This window comes from Ranitomeya variabilis, chromosome 2 (genome assembly GCF_051348905.1).
Source record: "Ranitomeya variabilis isolate aRanVar5 chromosome 2, aRanVar5.hap1, whole genome shotgun sequence".
In the NCBI taxonomy this organism is placed as follows: Eukaryota; Metazoa; Chordata; class Amphibia; order Anura; family Dendrobatidae; genus Ranitomeya; species Ranitomeya variabilis.
In genome coordinates this window covers 817,831,033-817,853,012 of record NC_135233.1, presented here as the reverse complement: position 1 = coordinate 817,853,012, position 21,980 = coordinate 817,831,033, and the positions used below count along the sequence as shown (strand labels likewise).

At 45.1% G+C, this 21,980-nt stretch overlaps 1 protein-coding gene across 1 annotated transcript in view; it reads right to left on the bottom strand.

Annotated features, from left to right (window-relative positions):
• Positions 1 to 2,095: 2,095 nt before the first annotated feature.
• Positions 2,096 to 21,980, bottom strand: part of RAB23 (RAB23, member RAS oncogene family) — a 79,075-nt gene continuing 59,190 nt past the window's right edge. The window contains exons 5-7 of the mRNA XM_077289998.1: positions 20,898 to 20,980; positions 20,707 to 20,799; positions 2,096 to 2,831 (exon numbers count right to left, since the gene is read on the bottom strand). Coding sequence (XP_077146113.1) covers positions 2,692 to 2,831; positions 20,707 to 20,799; positions 20,898 to 20,980 — 316 coding nt within the window. The 3' untranslated portion in view covers positions 2,096 to 2,691. The remainder of the gene's footprint in view (positions 2,832 to 20,706; positions 20,800 to 20,897; positions 20,981 to 21,980) is intronic.

Sequence of the window (21,980 nt, the reverse complement as noted above, 5' to 3'; positions counted from 1 at the left end):
CCACAGCACGGACCTCCTGAGGCTGATGTTGCAGTGAGCCAGTCAGCTTTCTCCTCCTGCTGCTAAGCCGCAGCACGGACCTCCACAGGCCGATGTTGCAGTGAGCCAGGCGGCTTTCTCCTCCTTCTGCTAAGCCACAGCACGGACTTCCTGAGGCTGATGTTGCAGTGAGCCAGGCAGCTTTCTTCTCCTGCTAAGCCGCAGCACAGACCTTACGAGGCCGATGTTGCAGTGAGCCAGGCAGCTTTCTCCTCCTGCTAAGCCGCAGCACGGACCTCCTGAGGCTGATGTTGCAGTGAGCCAGTCAGCTTTCTCCTCCTGCTGCTAAGCCGCAGCACGGACCTCCACAGGCCGATGTTGCAGTGAGCCAGGCGGCTTTCTCCTCCTGCTAAGCCGCAGCACGGACCTGAGGCTGATGTTGCAGTGAGCCAGGCAGCTTTCTCCTCCTGCTAAGCCGCAGCATGGACCTCCCGAGGCTGATGTTGCAGTGAGCCAGGCAGCTTTCTCCTCCTGCTAAGCCGCAGCACGGACTTCCAGAGGCCGATGTTGCAGTGAGCCAGGCAGCTTTCTCCTCCTGCTAAGCCGCAGCATGGACCTCCTGAGGCTGATGTTGCAGTGAGCCAGGCAGCTTTCTCCTCCTGCTAAGCCGCAGCACAGACCTTACGAGGGGGATGCTGCAGTGAGCCAGGCAGCTTTCTCCTCCTGCTGCTAAGCCACAGCACAGACCTCCTGAGGCCGATGCTGCTAAATTGCCATATTCAGTGTATGAGCGAGTATCATATCTTACAGTGCTTGCTCCTTTACTGAAGACAGTGGCGAAGAACAGCAAGCAGGGCACGCTTAGTTTTGGGAGGTCCATGCTGTGGGGTAAAAGCAAAATCTTCTAATAGAGTGATTTAGAAAAACGATTATACTGCAAAGTCCTGAGCGAAGATTGTTTTCCTACTGAAAGGAGAGGCACGCTTTCTTGTAGAATACATATCCCCAATTATGTTTGATTACCTGTAGATTATTAAGGATACACAGAGCTTGGCAAATGAATATGAAAACAAACATTACACATTGTCACAGAAAGGCATTGATAGCAATGAAGGTAGTAGAAAGCAATAAAAAGGCAAGGAATAGCCACCAATATTATTCTCGTAATCCACCATATTATATACTAAGAATTCCAAAATTCTTGCAAACGTTATAATAGATGAATGTGGATAAAATCTGCGCTGCTGTAACAAATAATGAATCCAGATATAGTTGTAAGGTGTTCGGGTGGTTTATTCAACGCGTTTCGAAGCTCATGGCTTCTTCTTCAGGAAGTTTCCACACAAAGATTCTTGCAAGACATTTTTTATACCAGAATTGTCTGAAACTTGGAAGACCAGCATTGCTAGGTGGAAAACTTTCAAACTATTTTCTAATCTATCCAGTGATTTGGAATGTATGTTAGATTATGAGAATTTTACAAGGCATAGTAGAAGATATGGGCACTTAAATGGAAAAGCAAAACAATCATCTCTCATAGGTAGCATCATTCTCCAACTAAAGCACAACTGTCGTAACACAGGAAAATAAGCAACTTTATATTTTATCTTATCGGCTTTCTTCCTTCTCCAGTACTGACCTTTCATTCTCAATTTATGGGTAAAATCTGTATTCAGTGAAGACAGACTTTCCCATTACGGAGATTGAATTTTAAAAAACACCAAACATCAGATCAATTTATCCATAGAATTTCAGAAGCAGCAACTGCCATCTCCAATCTCAGTAATGGGAAAATCAGAATTCACTGAAAACAGATTTTACCGGTGAATTGAGAATGATCGATCAGTCCAGGAGGAAAAAGACGAGGTTTATCTAATAAGATATTACAAAAGTTTCTTATTTTCATTTATGAAAATAAAAATATTAAAAATGGTAGTTACTCCTTTAAATCCTACTAATATTCTAATGTATAAAAAAGTAATACAGCTGTAAGAAATCAAAATAAGGCCAAAACTAGAAATGCCAAAAACCTCTACTAAACAGGCCACTAGAGAGGCTGATCTGTGTGGCGAGAAGGCTAAGTGTATGCTGCCCTACATTGTGCTGGATGGTTAAATCAGTCGAGATGAATTTATTAAAAAAACAACAACAACAAAAAAACAAACAAAAACAACTGGTAGAAAAACAAACATTTTCAAGCAGTGATAGCAGCTCAATGACAAAGCAGTTTGGCACAATGCACATCACCTTGTAAGGTACTGAAATAGATATATCTTTAAAAACACACAGTTCTATGTAAAAGTGGATAGATTTCTTTCATACATGTAAGTAATGGGGATAGAATGTGAGCTGGATGAATATTGCACAAGTACCATGTAGTGTGTTACTTGGTATCCAACAGATGCTGCAAAAAAGCATCCATACAATTAGGTTAAATATATAAACTCCAATAAATACTACAAATGTGGAGGCTTCATAAAACAGTATTTGGGCAGCATTGGATTAGTTGGTACACCAAAACATGCAATAGCACTGGCCAGCACTAGGTGGCGCAGTGTGTGTAGAGGTAGCCCTGGGGGGCACTGCGTTCTCTGACGGTGTCACATTCAGGTGAAGCAGACTGTCATCTCTGGAACTGGCTGTATTCCTCTTGTCCATTGCACTGTAGTCCCCAACGTGAAGTTTTCCTTTACCGGTCTGTTACCTTCAGTCTTAAAGTAACGTACAGCTGCTGAAAGGACTTTTGCTTTTCTTGGTCCTCTGTTTATTTGGCCTTAGGTTGATGACATCTCCGCCATTCATAGCATTAGATTTCTGACCAGAGTGACTACCGCCTGCCGTGTTAAATACCCCTGAAAAGACGAAGACATGAGATTATGATCACGCCATTCATTTTATGGCATCACAGGTTCATGTTAAAACTTAAAGGGCCACTGTCACCGCCCTCCAGCCGTTATAAACTAAAAGAGCCACCTTGTGCAGCAGTAATGCTGCATTCTAACAAGGTGGCTCTTTTAGTTTTAGGTTCAAGTATACCCCAAATAAAGCGTTTTTATACTTAGCCACAATTCCTGTCTCTAGCCAGGTAGGCAGGTCCTCACTCCCCAGCTTGGCCAGCTCCTCTGCCGTCACTCACATCTTCCTGCGCTTTCGGCGCCGCCCCCTCAGCGCTGTTATCGTTTCAAAACCGGCGCCTGCGCTGTGTACTGGTGTCCTGCGCAGACGCAGTAAGCTCTGGCCGTCTGATGTCCCAGCCAGGCCTGCACACTGCGCCTGCGCGGGCATTGCGGCCGCCGGCCAGCCACCTTTGGAATCCCCGCCCCGCACTGTGTTATGCATTATGCACAGTGCGGGGCGGGGATTCCAAAGGTTCCACCTATACAGAATATTCCGTGTAATGGCTGATACCAGAGAACAAAAGACATCCACAGAACACCAGGATGGATCGCTGCACAGCAAATAGATGTAGGACCTGCGATGACGTCACTGCCATGTGATAGCCCTAATCACATGGCAGTGACGTCATCGCAGGTCCTACAGCTATTTGCTGTGCAGCAGATCCATCCTGGTGTTCTGTGGATGTCTTTTGTTCTCTGGTATCAGCCATTACACGGAATATTCTGTGTAGGTGAAACATAAATATATACTGATAAGAAGACGTTTTCCGGGGATTCCAAAGGTGGCTGGCCGCAATGCCCGCGCAGGCGCAGTGTGCAAGCCTGGCTAGGACATCAGACGGCCAGAGCTTACTGCGTCTGCGCAGGACGCCAGTACACAGCGCAGGCGCCGGTTTTGAAACGATAACAGCACTGAGGGGGCGGCGCCGAAAGATGTGAGTGACGGCAGAGGAGCTGGCCAAGCTGGGGAGTGAGGACCCGCCTACCTGGCTAGAGACAGGAATTGTGGCTAAGTATAAAAACGCTTTATTTTGGGTATACTTGAACCTAAAACTAAAAGAGCCACCTTGTTAGAATGCAGCATTACTGCTGCACAAGGTGGCTCTTTTAGTTTATAACGGCTGGAGGGGGGTGACAGTGGCCCTTTAATTGGTTTTAACTTTATTTCAATGCTATGGATACCTTCACAAACGTATAAAAGGTGCTTTCACATTGCCTTCAGGCACCCGTTCAGTGGCCCCATCGGGGCTTAAGTTCGAATCCCCCCGCAAAACAAGATTCAGACATATGCACCGACTGGGCCATAGACTATAATGCTACCAGCAGAGCGACCGTGTGCCCTGTTGTGCATCATTTTTGGGCGTATACGCTGGAGGCAGACACTCAGCCACAGCCTACTACGTCCGAGTGTCCGCCTGCACTAGGCCTACATGCTTGAAAATGATGCACGTGCTCTGGCGGCATCATTATAGTCTATGGCTCATTGGCACTTACATAGTTTTTTAACGTGCTTTGGATGCAAGCCCGACGGGGCCTCCTGACTAGGTGCCTGAACACAACGTGAAAGCACCCTAAGGAGTCATTATTAAGTGGTCAGTATCTCAAGCGAACATAATTGTATGTATGTATGTATGTATGTATGTATGTACAGTATGTATGTATGTATGTATATATATATCTATATATATTTTTTTTATTAGAACGTGACTTTTTGATGAGTGGAAATCTAACTGCCAAGAGCCTCTCTCTCCTCAAACCTCTTTCAGCCTTTTGGCTACACGAAGAGTCCCCCATCCAGCTCATGTAATGGACAGTACAATACAGCTCCATTTAGGCCGGAGTCACACCAGCGTAGAATACGGACAAGTGCTGTGTGAAAACATCACATAGCAGCTCAGATCACCGAATTTTTCCTCGGCCGTTTTCAGTGTGCGAGTGATTGTCACCGACACTCGGCCGAGTCTCTGCTCACTCGCACCCATACAAGCCTATGGGTGTGAGTGACACAGCGCACATCACTCAGATATCACCCGAGTGCGGTGCGATATATGCCGATGCCGGCAGTGGGGGAGATGGAGAAATTACTTTCTCCGCCTCGTCTGCAGCTGTGCTCCAATTGTCTCTGTGCGAGAGGCTTGGAGCACAGACGCATGACACTCTGTTCCCGCTCACAACAGAGCAGGAGCCGAGGGTCATTAGCATATCGCATCCGAGGCCATACAGTAGTGTGACCCCGGCCTTACTTGGAGAGTTGTGCTGCAATGTCCTATACAGTGGGTGCAGGAAAAAGCCAACAGAATCCAGTGCACACAAGCTTGGGCCCTGCAGTGGTCACACAATCAGTAGCACTACCAAAAGTGCCTTAGTGTAGCCTTACTGAAGACCCCATAGTAGAATAGAGTCATCCAAACTTGTTGAATTAGACAGAACCTGAACCATGCTCTCTGTATCAGGACCAAACAAAAAGGGTAGGGCGTTTAACCCCTTAAGCCCCGAGGGTGGTTTGCACGTTAATGACCGGGCCAATTTTTACAATTCTGACCACTGTCCCTTTATGAGGTTATAACTCTGGAACGCTTCAACGGATCTTGGCGATTCTTACATTGTTTTCTCATGAGATATTGTACTTCATGTTAGTGGTAAAATTTATTCGATATAACAGTGTTTATTTGTGAAAAAAAACGGAAATTTGGCAAAAATTTTGAAAATTTCACAATTTTCCAACTTTGAATTTTTATGCCCTTAAATCACGCAAAATACTTAATAAGTAACATTTCCCACATGTCTTCTTTACATCAGCACAATTTTGGAACCAAAATTTTTTTTTGTTAGGAAGTTATAAGGGTTAAAAGTTGACCAGCAATTTCTCATTTTTACAACACCATTTTTTTTTTAGGGACCACATCTCATTTGAAGTCATTTTGAGGGGTCTATATGATAGAAAATACCCAAGTGTGACACCATTCTAAAAACAGCACCCCTCAAGGTGCTCAAAACCACATTCAAGAAGTTTATTAACCCTTCAGGTGTTTCACAGGAATTTTTGGAATGTTTAAATAAAATGAACATTTCACTTTTTTTCACACAAAATTTACTTCAGCTCCAATTTGTTTTATTTTACCAAGGGTAACAGGAGAAAATGGACCCCAAAAGATGTTGTACAATTTGTCCTGAGTACGCTGATACCCCATATGTGGGGGTAAACCACTTTTTGGGCACATGACAGAGCTCGGAAGCGAAGGAGCGCCATTTGACTTTTCAATGCAAAATTGACTGGAATTGAGATGGGACGCCATGTTGCGTTTGGAGAGCCCCTGATGTGCCTAAACATTGAAACCCCCCACAAGTGACACCATTTTGGAAAGTCGTCCCCTTAAGGAACTTATCTACATGTGTGGTGAGCACTTTGACCCAACAAGTGCTTCACAGAAGTTTATAATGCAGAGCCGTAAAAATACAAAATCATATTTTTTCACAAAAATTATCTTTTCGCCCCCAATTTTTTAATTTTCCCAAGGGTAAGAGAAGAAATTAGACCACAAAAGTTGTTGTGCAATTTGTCCTGAGTACAACGATACCCCATATGTGGGGGTAAACCACTGTTTGGGCGCATAGCAGAGCTCGGAAGGGAAGGAGCGCCATTTGACTTTTCAATGCAAAATTGACTGGAAATTGAGATGGGACACCATGTCGCGTTTGGAGAGCCCCTGATGTGCCTAAACATTAAAACCCCCCACAAGTGACACCATTTTGGAAAGTAGACCCCCTAAGGAACTTATCTTGATGTGTTTTGAGAGCTTTGAACCCCCAAGTGTTTCACTACAGTTTATAACGCAGAGCCGTGAAAATAAAAATTCTTTTTTTTTTTTTTCAGAAAAATTATTTTTTAGCCCCCAGTTTTGTATTTTTACAAGGGTAACAGGATAAATTGGACCCCAAAAGTTGTCCAATTTGTCCCGAGTACGCTGATGCCCCATATGTTGGGGTAAACCCCTGTTTGGGCGCACGGGAGAGCTCGGAAGGGAAGGAGCACTGTTTTACTTTTTCAACGCAGAATTGTCTGGAATTGAGATCAGACTCCATGTCGCGTTTGGAGAGCCCCTAATGTGCCTGAACAGTGGAAACTCCCCATTTCTACCTGAAACTAATCCAAACACACCCCTAACCCTAATTCCAACTGAAACCCTAACCACACCCCTAACCCTGACACACCCCTAATTCTAATCCCGACCCTAATTCCAACCGTAAATGTAATCCAAACCCTAACCCTAACTTTATCCCCAACCCTAACTTTAGCCCCAACCCTATCCCTAACTTTAGCTCCAACTCTAGCCCCAACCCTAGCCCTAACCCTAGCCCCAACCCTAGCCCCAACCCTAGCCCTAACCCTAGCCCTAACCCTAGCCCTAACCCTAGCCCTAACCCTAGCCCTAACCCTAACGGGAAAATGGAAATAAATACATTTTTTTAATTTTATTATTTTTCCCTAACTAAGGGGGTGATGAAGGGGGGCTTGATTTACTTTTATAGCGTTTTTTATATCGGATTTTTATGATTGGCAGCTGTCACACACTAAAAGACGCTTTTTATAGCAAAAAAGTTTTTGCGTCTCCACATTTTGAGACCTATAATTTTTCCGTATTTTGGTCCACAGAGTCATGTGAGGTCTTGTTTTTTGCGGGACGAGTTGACGTTTTTATTGGTAACATTTTCGGACATGTGACAGTTTTTGATCACTTTTTATTCCGATTTTTGTGAGGCAGAATGACCAAAAACCAGCTATTCATGAATTTCTTTTGGGGGAGGCGCTTATACCGTTCCACGTTTGGTAAAATTAATAAAGCAGTTTTATTCGTCGGGTCAGTACGATTACAGCGATACCTCATTTATATCATTTTTTTATGTTTTGGCGCTTTTATACGATAAAAGCTATTTTATAGAAAAAATAATTATTTTGGCATTGCTTTATTCTGAGGGCTATAACTTTTTAATTTTTTTGGTTATGATGCTATATGGCGGCTCGTTTTTTGCGGGACAAGATGTCGTTTTCAGTGGTACCATGGTTACTTATATCCGTCTTTTTGATCGCGTGTTATTTCACTTTTTGTTCGGCGGTATGATAATAAAGCGTTGTTTTTTGGCTCTTTTTTTTTTTCTTTCTTACGGTGTTCACTGAAGGGGTTAACTAGTGGGACAGTTTTATAGGTTGGGTCGTTACGGACGCGGCAATACTAAATATGTGTACTTTTATAGTTTTTTTTTTTTTTTTTTTTAGATAAAGAGATGTATTTATGGGAATAATATATATATTTTTTTTCTTCTTTATTTAGGAATTTTTATTTTTTATTTACTTTTTTTATACACACGTGGAAATTTTTTTTAAAACTTTTTTTACTTTGTCCCAGGGGGGGACATCACAGATCGCCGATCTGATAGTTTGCATAGCACTCTATCAGATCGGCGATCTCACTCACATCGCCGCAGGCTTACCAGCGCCTGCACAGCACCCGGAAGTACTCCCTGCAGGACCCGGATGCAGCCCCGTGGGCATTTTGGATCCGGGGCCTGCAGGGAGGAGACGCTCGGTACAAGGTGAGTACATTCCCTTGTACCGATAATCTCAGGGAAGCACGCAGGGAGCCCCCTCCCTGCGCGATGCTTCTCTGTACCGCCGGTACACCGCGATCATGTTTGATCGTGGTGTGCCGGGGGTTAATGTGACCGCTCCTGGCACATAGTGCCGGATGTCAGCTGCGATAGGCAGCTGACACCCGGCCGCGATCAGCCGCGCTCCCCCCGTGAGCGCGGCCGATCACGTATGACGTACTATCCCGTCACTGGGAATTAAGTCCCAGGTCACCTTGACGGGATAGTACGTCATATGGGATTAAGGGGTTAAGGGAGCACTAAAATCCCACATCCTAGATATCACTGAATGAAATATTTCAGTTGAAAATCTTTATTCATTACATAGTGGAATGTGTTGAGAACAATAAAACATAAAAATGATCAATGTAAATCAAAGTGAATATCCCATGGAGGTCTGGAGTTGGAATGATACTCAAAATCAAAGTGAAAAATCAAATTACAGGCTGATCCAACTTCAGTGGAAATGCCTCAAGACAAGGAAATGATGCTCAGTAGTGTGTGTGGCCTCCACGTGCCTGTATGACCTCCCTACAATGCCTGGGCATGCTCCTGATGAGGCGGCGGATGGTCTCCTAAGGGATCTCCTCCTAGACCCAGACTAAAGCATCTGCCAACTCCTGGACAGTCTGTGGTGCAATGTGACATTGCTGGATGGTGCCAAACATGATGTCCCAGATGGGTTCAATCGGATTCAGGTCTGGGGAATGGGCGAGCCAGTCTATAGCTTCAATGCCTTCTTCTTGCAGGAACTGCTGACGCACTCCAGCCACATGAGGTCTGGCATTGTGCTGCATTAGGAGGAACCCAGGGCCAAGTGCACCAACATATGGTCTCACAAGGGGTCTGAGGATCTCCTCTCGGTACCTAATGGCAGTCAGGCTACCTCTGGCGAGCACGTAGAGGGCTGTGCGACCCTCCAAAGAAATGCCACCCCACACCATTTCTGACCCACTGCCAAACCGGTCATGCTGAAGGATGTTGCAGGCAGCAGATCGCTCTCCACGGCATCTCCAGACTCTATCACGTCCGTCACATGTGCTCAGTGTGAACCTGCTTTCATCTGTGAAGAGCACAGGGCGCCAGTGCCGAATTTGCCGATCCTGGTGTTCTGTGGCAAATGCCAATTGTCCTGCACGGTGTTGGGCTGTGAGCCCAACCCCCATCTGTGAACATCGGGCACTCAGACCATCCTCATGGAGTCAGTTTCTAACTGTTTGTGCAGACACATGCACATTTGTGGCCTACTGGAGGTCATTTTGCAGGGCTCTGGCAGTGCTCCTCCTGTTTCTCCTTGCAAAAAGGCTGAGGTAGCAGTCCTGCTGCTGGGTTGTTGCCCTCCTACAGCCCCCTCCATGTCTCCTGGTAGCGCCTCCAGTCTCTGGCCACTACGCTGACAGACACAGCAAACCTTCTTGCCACAGTTCGCATTGATGTGCCATCCTGGATGAGCTGCACTACCTGAGCCACTTGTGTGGGTTGTAGAGTCCATCTCATGCTATCATGAGTGTGAAAGCACAACCAACATTCAAAAGTGACCAAAACATCAGCCAGAAAGCATTGGTACCGAGATGTGGTCTGTGGTCCCCACCTGCAGAACCACTCCTTTCTTGAGGGTGTCTTGATAATTGCCAATAATTTCCATCTGTTGTCTATTCCATTTGCACAACAGCATGAGAAACTGATTGTCAAACAGTGTTGCTTCCTAAGTGGAAAGTTTGATTTCACAGAAGTTTGATTTACTTGGGCTTATATTCTGTTTAAGTGTTCCCTTTATTTGTTTGAGAAGTGTATGTGAATCAGGAAATATAACACAGCTAAGTGATACACTTGGCTCTCATACAACAACTGTGAGCAGAATGAAGGAGAACTGATCCAGTGGAGTGTGTATTCTCAGTTTATTCCATAATGAAGTTTGCCTGACTTCTACACCCTGTGACAAAACACTCCGGGATCGCCTTTGCTGGGGTCAAAGGTCACGTGGTTTGTGCATTAAACTCTGAGGCGACAGCAGGTTTCCAAGTAGACTGACCTCAGGTTAGGTTTATTAAAGTGAAAGCAAATACAGAAAACAAAACATAAAAATAAATCCTTGCCTGTCCGGCGCTAACTATACAAATACGTTCCTATCTAACAACTGGGGGGGCTTCTCCCTCCCAGCTAACATTACATAGATCACGAGCACAGCTCTCACTCACGGTTGTCTCACACAGACAGGCATTCTGTGTGCCCCAGGCTGACACCTGAAACCTCCAGCTGGTCAGCCTTTATTCCTGCACTTATTAACCCCTCGGTATCCTGATGATACTGAGCGGCCTAATTCACATAGGACAAATACCTGGGCGAGATATACCTGCCCCCGACTACCAGACCGACATGACTCTTACATATCCTCCCCCCTGCTCAGACCACTCAGGTCGAGCAAGAATACTCTCCAAACAGTGTACTCGGGACAGGGCATCAGCGTTCCCCATCTGCACCCCGGGGCGGTGCTCCACCGTGAAAGAGTAAGCCTGCAGGGCAAGGAACCACCGGGTTACCCGACTATTACGGTCCTTGTGGAGATGCATCCACTTGAGAGGGGCATGGTCCGTGACCAGCCTAAACTTCCTACCTGCCAGGTAATATTTGAGGGAGTCGAGAGCCCATTTGATGGCTAGGCACTCTTTTTCAATCACGGCATACCTCTGCTCATGTACATTCAGTTTCCGACTGAGGTAGAGGACCGGGTGTTCGACTCCGTCCCTTACCTGGGAAAGTACAGCTCCGACACCAGTATCAGAAGCATCAGTTTGCACCACAAACTCGCTGCTGAAATCAGGAGTCACTAGTACGGGCTGAGAGCACAAAGCCCGTTTCAGACTGTGGAAGGCCTCTTCAGCCGCTGAGGACCATTTTACCATGACGGAATCCCTTCCTTTGGTAAGATCCGTCAAGGGGGTAGCCATGGCCGCAAAGTTGGGTATGAACCGGCGATAATAGCCGGCAATGCCCAGGAAAGCTTGAACTTGTTTCTTGTTCACTGGTTGCGGCCAGCCCTGAATTGCCTGTATTTTGTCGATCTGGGGTTTAACCACTCCTCTGCCAATCACGTAGCCCAAGTATCAGGCTTCTTCAAGGCCGATGTGACATTTCTTAGGATTCGCCGTTAAGCCTGCGTCTCTCAGGTCATCAATCACCGCCTGTACCTTCCGGAGGTGAGCTTCCCAGTCCACGCTGTAAATTATGATGTCGTCTAGGTAGGCAGAGGCGTACTGCCTGTGGGGCCTCAAGACTCGATCCATCAATCTCTGGAACGTTGCTGGGGCTCCGTGAAGTCCAAACGGCATGTAGATATACTGGAACAGCCCTTCCGGTGTAGCAAATGCCGTCTTCTCTCTGGCCGCCTCAGCCAGAGGGATCTGCCAGTACCCCTTTGTTAGATCCAGGGTCGTAATATGTCGGGCGTTACCCAGCCGATCGATCAACTCATCGACCCGGGGCATAGGGTAGGCATCAAATTTAGAAACCGCATTCAGTTTCCGAAAGTCATTACAAAACCGTATGGAGCCATCCGGCTTAGGTATCAACACGATTGGACTGGACCAGGCGCTGTGCGACTCTTCAATAACTCCTAAGTCCAACATGGCCTTCACCTCCCGGGAGACGGCTTCACGGCGTGCTTCCGGAATCCGGTACGGCTTCACATGAACTGTGACACCAGGCTCTGTGACAATCTCATGTTTCACTAGCCTAGTCTGGCCAGGTTTTTCCGAGAAAAACTGTTGGTTCTGTAACAAAAACTGCTTAACCTCAGATTTTTGTCGTTCAGAGAGAGTCTCGGCAATCTGCACCTCCGGTATGGTAGGTGAGCAAACCGGACGGGGCAGATCCGCTGTTAGGGCAGCGCGGTCTTTCCAGGGTTTTATCAGATTCACATGATAAATCTGCTCTGGTTTTCTCTTACCAGGCTGATGCACTTTATAGTTCACTTCTCCAACTCGTTCCATGACCTCAAAGGGGCCCTGCCATTTTGCCAGAAATTTACTATCCACCGTAGGGATTAGGATCAACACCCTATCCCCGGGTGCAAACGTACGGACCTTGGCGCCTCTATCATAACTTTGCCTCTGGGCTCCCTGGGCCTGTAACATATGTTCCCTAACAAGGGGCATGACATCAGCAATCCGGTCCTGCATTTGCGTTACATGGTCTATCACCGTTTTAAAGGGAGTGACTTGACCTTCCCAGTTTTCTTTTGCGACGTCCAACAGTCCACGGGGACGACGGGCATATAATAGCTCGAAAAGCGAGAATCCTGTGGAAGACTGGGGAACTTCCCTAATGGCAAATAGCAAATAGGGTAACAAGTAATCCCAGTTCTTCCCATCTTTGTCTATCGCCTTCCGGAGCATCTGTTTTAAGGTTTTATTGAACCGCTCAACCAGGCCATCTGTTTGAGGGTGATAGACTGACGTACGCAACTGGTCTATTTGTAAGAGCCTGCAGAGCTCCTTCATCACCCTTGACATAAAGGGAGTCCCCTGGTCGGTGAGTATCTGTTTTGGAATTCCCACCCGACTAAACACTTGTACCAACTCTTTGGCGATCGTTTTGGTAGCAGTGTTACGCAAAGGGATGGCTTCAGGGTAACGAGTGGCATAGTCCATGATGACGAGGATATGTTGATGCCCACGTGCGGACCGGGGAAGGGGCCCAACCAAATCCATCCCAATTCTCTCAAACGGGACCCCAATAATAGGGAGGGGTACCAAAGGGCTACAGAACCGAGGTTTAGGTGCCGAGATTTGGCACTCTGGACAGGACTCACAATAGTTACGCACATCATTGTGTATTCCGGGCCACACAAAACAATGCAATATCCTTTCTGTGGTTTTTTGTACCCCCAGATGTCCCCCCATTATATGTCCGTGGGCCAGGTCCAGTACCTTCCGCCGATAAGGTTTGGGTACCACTAACTGTTGCACAGTGTCTTCCCCTTTTTTTTCTACCTGGTAGAGTAAACCATTCTCAAGAACCATGTACGGGTACGCTAGCCTAGTGTCAGGTTCTACGGGTACGCTATCTATCACTTTTACATTTTTCCTAGCCTGAGTCAGGGTAGGATCTTTCACTTGTTCGCTGTGGAAGTCATCCAACTGAACTCCCAAATCGGGTAGGCAGGGTGCTGGATGGCTGTCTGCCTCCGCCTCTCGCTGAGTTTCCTCAGTTTCCTCAGTTTCCCCCGCCATAACTGAGAAGGGGAACTGAAGGTTAGATTCAATAACCTCCCCAGCAACATCTTCCTGTGGGGTCTCGTCTAGGAACTCGGGACCTCCAGATGGCATGGGGGAAGATTCACGGTTACAGCTACCGTGAAGGAGCAACTGATTCTCCCACAACTGCCAGAAATGAGGAAAATCCCTGCCCAGGATTATATCATGTAACAATGCGGGAACGAGTCCCACTTTGTGTTGCACAGACCCATAGGGAGTGGAGATACACATGACCGCTGTAGGATATGAGCAGGTGTCACCATGCACACACGTTACAGAAAATTTATCAGACGGACCAGATGGAAGTGCCACCAGACTGGCTTTCACCAGAGTCACCACACTTCCAGAGTCTAGCAATGCCACAACATTTTTCCCATCTACAGACAATTCACGCAGGTGTTTCGCTGTATCATTTTGACCCGCATTCACACTTACTAGCCGTGTAACCAAAGACATGCGTTTCTTAGAGTCCGTAACGTCGCACTGCATGGGTTCAGTGGTAACAGGACAGTTCGCAGAAACATGGCCCTTCTCATGGCAACGGAAACACCTAACAGGCCCCCTATTGAAACCAGAGTCTGACACCCTTGATCTCGGGGTGCGAGCAGTCCCGTGTTCCTCCCCCACAGTTTTTGGCAATTTTCCTTCCCCCGCAGTCCCTGGAACAGTCTTACCGATTCCACGAGGAGAAGGCACAGACCGGGTGCTAGCGGTTTCGTCGGGAAGTCCTTCTGCCACGGAATAACGCTCGACCAACTCCACAAGTTGATCCGCTGTCGTGGGATTTCCTTGGCTTACCCACCTTTTCAGCGCTGGAGGTAGCACTCTCAGATACTTGTCGAGGACAATCCGCTGAATTATTTCGGGTGTTGTCAGTTCCTCGGGTTGCAGCCATTTCTTTGTTAAGTAGATCAGGTCGAACATCTGAGACCGCGCCGGTTTATCTTGCTGGTAGGTCCACTGGTGCACCCTCTGTGCACGGACAGCCATCGTCACACCGAGCCGGGCCAGGATCTCAGTTTTCAGCTTCTCAAAGTCCTGAGCGACTTCCGAGTCCAAGTCATGGTAAGCTATTTGGGCCTCGCCGGAGAGGAACAGAGCAATCAAATCGGCCCATCGTGCCTTCGGCCACTTCTCTCTCAACGCCGTCCGCTCAAACGTGGTCAGGTACGCCTCGACGTCATCTTCTGCGGTCAGCTTTTGCCAGTATCGACTCACATGGATCTTTCTGGACTCTGCTTCTGGGTCAGCCTCAGGCATGCTCACCAGGCGCTGCGCCACCTGTTGGAGAAGCTGGCGGTCTGCAGCCGTCATGTCCAGTAACTCCCTCAGCTGTGCGGCCATCAAGCGATTAGCTTCCTGCTGTACGGCAACGGACTGTACTAGGGCTTTCACCACGTCTTCCATACTGTCGCCTGTGCCACGGAGTGCCCGCGTTCTCCACCACAATGTGACAAAACACTCCGGGATCGCCTTTGCTGGGGTCAAAGGTCACGTGGTTTGTGCATTAAACTCTGAGGCGACAGCAGGTTTCCAAGTAGACTGACCTCAGGTCAGGTTTATTAAAGTGAAAGCAAATACAGAAAACAAAACATAAAAATAAATCCTTGCCTGTCCGGCGCTAACTATACAAATACGTTCCTATCTAACAACTGGGGGGGCTTCTCCCTCCCAGCTAACATTACATAGATCACGAGCACAGCTCTCACTCACGGTTGTCTCACACAGACAGGCATTCTGTGTGCCCCAGGCTGACACCTGAAACCTCCAGCTGGTCAGCCTTTATTCCTGCACTTATTAACCCCTCGGTATCCTGATGATACTGAGCGGCCTAATTCACATAGGACAAATACCTGGGCGAGATATACCTGCCCCCGACTACCAGACCGACATGACTCTTACAACCCACTGAGGATGTCTGAAAATGGGAACCATAACACCGGTATGCAATCGTTCCGTGACATCTAAAACAGAACTACTTTCATTCTTCTTGTAGGGGATCCCGTTCACTTCTAACGGGTTCACATTTTTTTAAACCTATTAGAATAGTGCAACCCACAAACTACATCATTCTGCCAGTCAAAATCAAATAATCAAATTTCACTTATAGAGAAATGGTCATGAGGTCAGTAGGACCATATCTACACTGGCAAAGAAATCAAACCATAGATGTCCATAAATCAAGTTATGTGTAATAATGAGAAACGGCACAGGAAAACGGTATTGAACACGCTTACTGAAATGTACAGTCATATGAAAAAGTTTGGGCACCCCTATTAATCTTAAGCTTAATGTTTTATAAAAATTGTTTTTTTTGCAACAGCTATTTCAGTTTCATATATCTAATAACTGTTGGACACAGTAATGTTTCTGCCTTGAAATGAGGTTTATTGTACTAACAGAAAATGTGCAATCTGCATTGAAACAAAATTTGACAGGTGCATAAGTATGGGCACCCTTATCATTTTCTTGTTTTAAATACTCCTACCTACTTTTTACTGACTTACTAAAGCACTTTTTTGGTTTTGTAACCTCATTGAGCTTTGAACTTCATAGCTAGGTGTATGCAATCATGAGAAAAGCTACTTAAAGTGGCCACTTGCAAGTTGTTCTCCTGTTTGAATCTCCTCTGAAGAGTGACATCATGGGCTCCTCAAAACAACTGTCAAATGATCTGAAAACAAAGATTATTCAACATAGTTGTTCAGGGGAAGGATAAAAAAAGCTGTCTCAGAGATTTAACCTGTCAATTTCCACTGTGAGGAACATAGTAAGGAAAAGGAAGAACACAGGTACAGTTCTTGTTAAGGCCAGAAGTGGCAGGCCAAGAAAAACATCAGAAAGGCAGAGAAGAAGAATGGTGAGATCAGTCAAGGACAATCCTCAGACCACCTCCAGAGAGCTGCAGCATCAACTTGCTACAGATGGTGTCACTGTGCATCGGTCAACTATACAATGCACTTTGCACAAGGAGAATCTGTATGGGAGAGTGATGCGAAAGAAGCCGTTTCTGCAAGCACGCCACAAACAGAGTCGGCTGAGGTATGCAAACGCACATTTGGAGAAGCCAATTTCTTTTTGGAAGAAGGTCCTGTGGACTGATGAAACCAAGATTGAGTTGTTTGGTCATACAAAAAGGCGTTATGCATGGCGGCAAAAATACACAGTGCGTTCTATAGTTGACCGATGCACAGTGACACCATCTGCAGCAAGTTGATGCTGCAGCTCTCTGGAGGTGGTCTGAGGATTGTCCTTGACTGATCTCACCATTCTTCTTCTCTGCCTTTCTGATGTTTTTCTTGGCCTGCCACTTCTGGTTTTAACAAGAACTGTACCTGTGTTCTTCCATTTCCTTACTATGTTCCTCACAGTGGAAATTGACAGGTTAAATCTCTTAGACAGCTTTTTGTATCCTTCCCCTGAACAACTATGTTGAATAATCTTTGTTTTCAGATCATTTGACAGTTGTTTTGAGGAGCCCATGATGCCACTCTTCAGAGGAGATTCAAACAGGAGAACAACTTGCAAGTGGCCACTTTAAGTAGCTTTTCTCATGATTGCATACACCTAGCTATGAAGTTCAAAGCTCAATGAGGTTACAAAACAAAAAAAAGTGCTTTAGTAAGTCAGTAAAAAGTAGGTAGGAGTATTTAAAACAAGAAAATGATAAGGGTGCCCATACTTATGCACCTGTCAAATTTTGTTTGAATGCAGATTGCACATTTTCTGTTAGTACAATAAACCTCATTTCAAGGCAGAAACATTACTGTGTCCAACAGTTATTAGATATATGAAACTGAAATAGCTGTTGCAAAAAAAACAATTTTTATAAAACATTAAGCTTAAGATTAATAGGGGTGCCCAAACTTTTTCATATCACTGTATATAATTTGTTGGTGATGACAGCTTCAAGACGCCTCCTGTATGGAGAAACTAGTTGCACACATTGCTCAGGTGTGATTATGGCCTCACACACCAAATCCTGACCGATCCGTGGACGCCTTCTATGAACTCTGAGCTTTAGTTCCATCCATATATTTTTCTATTGGATTCAGATCAGGTGATTGGCTGGGCCATTCTAGCAGCTTTATTTTCTTTTCTCTGAAAGTAATAGTTTACCTGGTTCTTTGGGATCATTGTCTTGCATAAATGTCTACTCTCATTTTATCAATCCACATGCATTACTTATAGTTTTCTCTTTTTTTTTTTTAAACAATTGCACCTGCTGATTCCAGGTCTTTCTGTAGCTCCCCACAGGTGGTCCTCGATTCTCCGACAACTTTTCTGATAATTCTTTTTACTCCTGTGTCTGAAATCTAGCAGGGAGCACCTGTGGCTGGTTTATGGTGAAAATGTCCTTTCCACTTGCCGGATTATGGCCCCAATTGTGATCATTGGAACCTTCAGTAGTTCAGAAATTCTTCTGTGACCAATGCCATTAGTAAGTTTTGCAACAATAAGGTTGCAAAGGTTTTGAGATAGGTCACTGGCTTTACCCATCATGAGATGCTTTTTTGCATGGCACCTTGGTATTGACACCTTTTTATAGGCCATCGATTGAACTAGCTGATATTATTTTTCACTATGTGGCAGGACATTCCATGGCTTTTTGCACCTCTTTCAACATGTGTTCAATACTTTGTCCATGTGTCATTTCTCAATATTACACATACCTTAAATTTGTGGACATCTATGGTTTGATTTCTTTTCCTGTGTGGATTGGATGGGTTATTACCAACATCTGGTGAGAATTTTGTGTCAATAGCACCTTTAGAGATATATTTACTTACAACATTGTTTACGAGTTCACTGTATGTATGTATGTATGTATGTATGTATGTATGTATGTATGTATGTACACATACATAAACATTGGGGAAAATAAGTATTTCATACACTGCCAATTTTGCAAGTTTTTCCACCTACAAAGAATGGAGAGGTCTGTAGAAACACTTCAACTGTGGAGAGACAGAATATTATCAAAAAACAAAACAAAATGTATATATGCATTATTTTTACATAATTTGCATTTTATTGCATGAAAAGTATTTGATACAATAGAAAAATAGAACTTAAAGCAATCCTGTCAGCAAAATCCTGCTAACTAAACTACAGGCATTGCCAGGTTGGCAGTGTTAAACTGATTAAAATGATACCTGGGGTGAAGAAATAAGTCTTGTGGTTCTTGTCTAATCAGTGTTAGAAGTTTTCAGTTAATGATATACTCCTGCTACAGCGTGGCCTGTAGGCAGAGTCTTTGTGCTTGTTTCCACTTGCGAGAAACACATCCATGTCTCGCATGTGGAAACCAAGCTCTGGCGCCAGCACTTTGGAGCGGAGCGTGAAGCTCCATGTGTTCCTATGCGGTCGCACGCTCCGCTCTGGAGTGCCGGCGACAGAGCTTGGTTTCCACATGCGAGACACGGACGTGTTTCTCGCAAGTGGAAACAAGCCCTTATCTTGGTGCTCTAGGCCAGAAAAACCAAGAAGAGCACCAAGATAAGACTCTGCCTACAGTCCCGCCCCAAAGCAGGAGAATCTCATTAACTGAAAACTTCTAACAATGATTACACAAAAACCACAAGACAAATTTCTTCACCTCAGGTATCATTTTAAATCAGTTTAACAATGGCAACATGACAAGGTCTGTAGTTTCCTGAGCAAAATCCTGCTGACAGGTTCACTTTAATATTTGGTACAGAAACCTTTGTTTGCAATTACAGAGGTCAGACTTTTCCTGTAGTCCTTGACCAAATTTGCACACGCTGCAGCAATGTTTTGGCCCGCTCCTCTACAGATCTTCTCCAGATCTTTCAGGTTTTTAGAGCAGTCACTGTGCAACATTGAGTTTTAGCTCCCTCCAAAGATTTTCTATTGGGTTCAGGTCTGGAGACTGCCCAGGTCACTCCAGGACCTTGAAATGCCTCTTACGGAGCCACTGCTTAGTTGCCATGGCTGTGTGTTTTGGGTCATCGTCATGCTGGAAGACCCAGACACGATCCATCTTCAATGCTCTTACTGAGGGAAGGAGGTTGTTGGCAAAAATCTTGCGATACATAAAACCATCCCATCCTCCCTTAAATGCTGTGCAGTCATCCTGTCCCCTTTGCAGAAAAGCATCTCCAAAGTATGATGTTTTCCCCACCATGCTTCACAGTTGGGACAGTGTTTTTTTCTTCCTCTAAACATGGCGAGTGGTGCAGATACCAAAAAGTTCTATTTTGGTCTCATCTAACCTTCCCCAATGCCTCCTCTGAATCATCCACATGGTCACTGGCAATCTTCAAACGGGCCTGGACATGTGGCATTAGCAGGGGGACTTTGCGTGCCCTGCAGCATTTTAATCCATGATGGCATAGGGTGTTTCCAATGGAAATTTTTGAGACTCTGGTCCCAGCTCTCTTCAGGTCATTGACCAGGTCCTCCCGTGTAGTTCTGGGCAGATTCCTGACCTTTCTCAGAATCATCCTTACCCCACGAGGCGAGATCCTGCACGAAGCCCCAGACCAAGGAAGATTTACAGTCATCTTGTGTTTCTTACATTTTCTAATAATTGAGCCAACAGGCGCCATTAATACAGGTAATGAGTGCAGAGTAGGAGGGCTTCTTAAATAAAAACTAACAGGTCTGTGAGAGACAGAATTCTTACTGGTTGCAGGTGATCAAATACTTATTTCATGCAATAAAATGCAATTTAATTACGTAAAAATCATACAATGTGATTTTCATTTTTTTTTCTGTAGATCCTGTCTCACAGGTGAAGAGTACCTACGCTAAAAATTACACACCTCTCCATTCTTCGTAGGTGGGAAAACTTGCAAAATCAGCAGTGTATCAAATACTTATATTTGTCACTGATACACAGATCTACACATACACTACAGTGGGACATTCTGGGGTGAAGAATTCTTATATAGGAAAGTATTTACCAATTTTGTTGCTGCTAGTATGCACCACTTCTGAGTCTTCGGCATTCTGCTGTTTTAGCCTTTGTAGATACTTGTCGGCCAAATATTTAAAGACTGTAATAAACATTTGTTGTGTTAATAGAAGCATAATGCGTATAATCCACAGGGAGTGAAATATACAATGTAAAGCTGAACGGAAGGCGACAACTTGCCTTCAGTGACGTTTAGATCTTCTTTAACCGACGTTCTGTAAAATCGCAGCTTTAACCTTTTCGCTAGACCCTCCGCTTCTTCACTGTGGTTAATAGGAGAAGAAAAAGATAAGTCCCAGTATAAAGTATTATGGAGGCAGCACATTCACCAGTCAGTAATTTATTACATTATAGTTATCAGAATGAAATTAGAAGAACAAAAAAAAATAATAATTAAAAAACACCTTTATGACAAAGTAAAAATGAAACTAAAGGGAATCTGTCACCAGGTTTTTGCCACCTAGTCTGGAAGCAAAAAGAATCTGAAGACCCACCTCTTCCGACAAGCCTACAACCTGCAGTAACCACCGATCGACCAAACCGCTGCACGATCAGCTCTATCCTCACCTACTGTATTCTCACCCATCCCTTGTAGATTGTGAGCCTTCGCGGGCAGGGTCCTCTCTCCTCCTGTACCAGTTATGACTTGTATTGTTCAAGATTATTGTACTTGTTTTTATTATGTATACCCCTCCTCACTTGTAAAGCGCCATGGAATAAAAGGCGCTATAACAATAAATAATAATAATAATAATAATGTAGGAAAAGAACAAGGCTGTGGAGTCGGTAAGCCAAACCTCCGACTCCTCAATTTCCCGGACTCCGACCCCACAGCACTGCCTCACTACTGAGCATGTGCATAAAGTGCAGCACAGATTCATCTCAACTAAGAGCCGAGATCCTTGGATCAGGAACAGAACAGACATTTATAGGACACTTCATAACACTGACTCCGACCCCACAGCACTGGCCACTACTGAGCATGTACATAAAGTGCAGCACAGATTCATCTCAACTAAGAGCTGAGATCCTTAGATCAGGAACAGAACAGACATTTATAGGACATTTCATAACTTCCCCAAATATTATGAAAACCTTTATAGCATATCCTGCACTACTGTACCTAATGTATTAAATATTTTATGAGTCAGAGTCGGTCCATTTTATACAGACTTTTTTTTCACGGTGGTGAAGTTGAAGAGTCCCTGATCCCAGAGATTTGTCACTTGCTAGGCTGCTTGCTGCAGTTTTGTTCAAATCACT